The sequence below is a fragment of the Myotis brandtii genome, unplaced genomic scaffold (assembly GCF_000412655.1).
Source record: "Myotis brandtii unplaced genomic scaffold, ASM41265v1 scaffold68, whole genome shotgun sequence".
NCBI lineage: Eukaryota > Metazoa > Chordata > Mammalia > Chiroptera > Vespertilionidae > Myotis > Myotis brandtii.
In genome coordinates, this window is record NW_005370657.1 from 817854 (window position 1) to 820947 (window position 3094).

A 3094-nucleotide genomic window follows, 5' to 3' on the forward strand; every position below is an offset into this window, starting at 1 on the left:
GGTTTTCCCCCCCCCCCCCCCCCGAAACCTTTTCCTGCTCTCCACTTGGCTGTCTCCTCATCCTCCGCACCTCAGCTCAAATGCCATCTTCCTGGGAGGCTCCTTTGCCATTCCACCCTGTAGCCTCCCTAGCTGTTGCCTCCTCTCCCACACGCCGCTGCGTGAGCACCATTGGCGTTTGAGGGGTTTTGTTTGCTTGTCTGCACCCAAGCCCCCGTACGTTACTCAGGGGCGCGAATCTTGCACTTTTCCCTTCTATATCCATGGTACCCAGACAGTGCCTGGCAAGTCGATGCTTAATAAATGTATGTGTGTGCATACATGTGTATGTACATATGCACACGTGCATATAGAGTATGAACGAACTTGTACTATGTGCCAAACACCATGGAAGTGCTGGAGACATCAAGGCAGAGCAGTGTTCTTATGCTGGAGGAGCTCAAGTTTAATGAGAGACGGACAAGCAAAGAGTTTAATAGGATGTGAGGGGAACGTGGAGATGTGCTGCGTGTGCTCCGTGTTCTAGCCGGAGCTGCCCTTGTGTGGCCCTCGCTTCCTCCCTCCCAGCTCCCTAACTCTGTGGTGCCTGGCCCTGCCCCCCAAGCCTGAGCATGGGGGCAGGCCTTGTCGCTGCCCCGTGGGTGCAGGTGCCTGATGAGTGGCTACGAGGAGAGTCTTGTAGGTGACAGTCGTCTCAGGGCTGTAGGACCCCCGTTTGGTAAAGATTGGTCATGATCGTGAGAAAGGCGGGTGGCAGTTCCTTCCTTGATCTGATGTCTGTCGCCGTGCCCAGCTCAACGGGGACTAGGAAGATGGATGGCAGGTGGAGGAAAGGGCAGCTGGGAGTAACCTGCCTTAAACCAGTAACTCATCACAGACATGTGTGTCCTTTGATCACGGGGACGGGTGGGGGGTTACCTTGGGAGGTACCCCACTAGAGAGGGCTGCCTGCCAAGGGAGGGAGAAGCTGGGGTGTTCTGCTGGTGGCCAGAGGTTCTAATGTTAAGCCAGCCACTGGGCTCGAAGATTCCACCAGGCCCTCAATGGTGGTGAGATGCTGTAGGAACTTGTTTATGTCAGTTAAGCTTTGATAAAGTTGGTTTCCTTACACATCATTTGCTTAGTTGTTACTTGACTCTTATAGCTGTCAGTATCTTCAAAAGGGCACTCTGGAAACCTCACCAAATAATGTCTGTCACCTAAAGTCCTAGGGCAGGCAGGCTCTTACTGGGCCATGTGGGCCCTCTGAACCAATCACGGTGGCTGGGGGACGGACCCAGTGCTCTAATTGGCTAGAGGTCATGACTTCCTTCAAGGTCATGTGTACCCCTCCCCACCTCTGAAGGATAGGAGGTCGGAGGGGTCATCTCCACCCACACCACACGGGTTGGGTACCCCTAAGAAAGACGAGCTACTTCCAGGAGGAAAGGGACAGACTTTGAGCAGACAGAAGGAATTGAGGCCCATTAGCCTGAGGGTGAGCAGCCACATGGAAGGTGAGTGCCCTGGGCAGGTGATGCTGGGAGTGAGCTGGCGGTGACTGGGGTTTTGATCTTCTCCAGAAAAGTTGCCAGACGGTCAGCATTGCCACTGCCGAGGCGTCCGCCCAGACCCGGAAGCATGCAGATGCCCAGGTACAGACCGAGCCCCCCGTGCTGGTGGGCATGCCGCCTGGGTCCCGGCACAACAGCCCCGGGCTCGCAGCCTTTCTTCGGAGAGTGGAGGCCATGGTCATCCGAGAGCTGAACAAGAATTGGCAGAGCCATGCGTTTGACGGCTTCGAGGTGAACTGGACCGAGCCGCAGCAGACGGTAGGAGCCTAGGAGCCGAACCGGCGGACCTGGGATGCCCCTCCTCTGCCTCAGGTCAAGCCTCGGTCTCATTTTAAGTCCATCTTTTGTTCCGCCCAAATAATAATACCCGCCACGGTAGCAGCCCTCACCCAGCTTACTCTTCACCAGGTGCTGAGGGCTGTTTTGTAAGAATGAGTCTTCTCTGCTGTTCTTGAAGCAGGTGCCGTCGTTACCTCCATTTTACGTTTGGGAAAATGGAGACTCAGAGTCGCAGCAACTTGTCCAGAATCGCACCGCGCTCGTGAGCAGCAGGGCAGAGTCTGACCCTGGGCAGTCCCGTCCGCACCTTGTTCTGTCCACCACATGCAGCGAGGGCTTTCTCTGTGCCTTCTCCTCTACTTCTTGGGACAAGTATGACCTTGTAGGAAGGCTCAGAGAGGCTGAGTGCCTTGTCCAAGGTCACAGCTCTATCCAGCTGAGCTGGGATTGGAGTCCTGGTCTGTGGTTTCCCCACTGTGCTCTAGTGACTTCAGCGTCTCCAAGTCTTTGCTCTCTGGGCACAGCTCAGAGCCGTCGCTGTAAACTCAGCTGGACAGACAGCCTGGGCTTTGAGGTCAGGGCGCCTCTGAATGAATGAAGGGCTCTGGGCTGTTGCTTCACTCTGGGCTGGATCTCACTCTCCTCAGCCTGTTGCCTGTGGACACGCTGCTCACTCAGTGCTAAGCACCCCAACCTGCAGAGCCATTGTGCTCTGTTCACACTTAAAAAATGTTTTTATTGATTTAAAGGGGGGGAGAGAGAGAGAGGGGGAAAAACATTGGTTGCCTCCCTTACCCCTACCAGGGATCAAACCCGAAACCTGGGTATGTGCCCTGACACGCAATTGAACTGGCAGCCTTTTGGAGCATGAGACGACATTTAATCAACTGAGCCACACAGGCCAGGGCCACCCTTTTTTTTTCTTTTTTTTTTTTTAAATATATTTTATTGTAAAAAAAATGTTTTTATTGACTTAAATGGGGAGAGAGAGAGAAAAAAAAAACATTGGTTGCCTCCCTTACCCCGACCAGGGATCAAACCCGAAACCTGGGTGTGTGCCCTAACACGCAATTGATCTGGCAGCCTTTTGGAGCATGAGACGACATTTATTTATTTATTTATTTATTTATTTTATTTATTTTATTTTTATTTTTTTTTAAATATATTTTATTGATTTTTTTTACAGAGAGGAAGGGAGAGGGATAGAGAGTTAGAAACATCGATGAGAGAGACACATTGATCAGCTGCCTCCTGCACATCTC

General features: G+C 52.7%; 1 protein-coding gene across 1 annotated transcript in view; it reads left to right on the forward strand.

Moving 5' to 3' along the window:
- The window catches only part of WDR34 (WD repeat domain 34), a 34272-nt gene that overhangs the window by 24444 nt on the left and 6734 nt on the right, over nt 1-3094 (forward strand). Inside the window, exon 5 of the mRNA XM_014529301.1 lies at nt 1563-1811. Within this exon, the coding sequence (XP_014384787.1) occupies nt 1563-1811 (249 nt within the window). The remainder of the gene's footprint in view (nt 1-1562; nt 1812-3094) is intronic.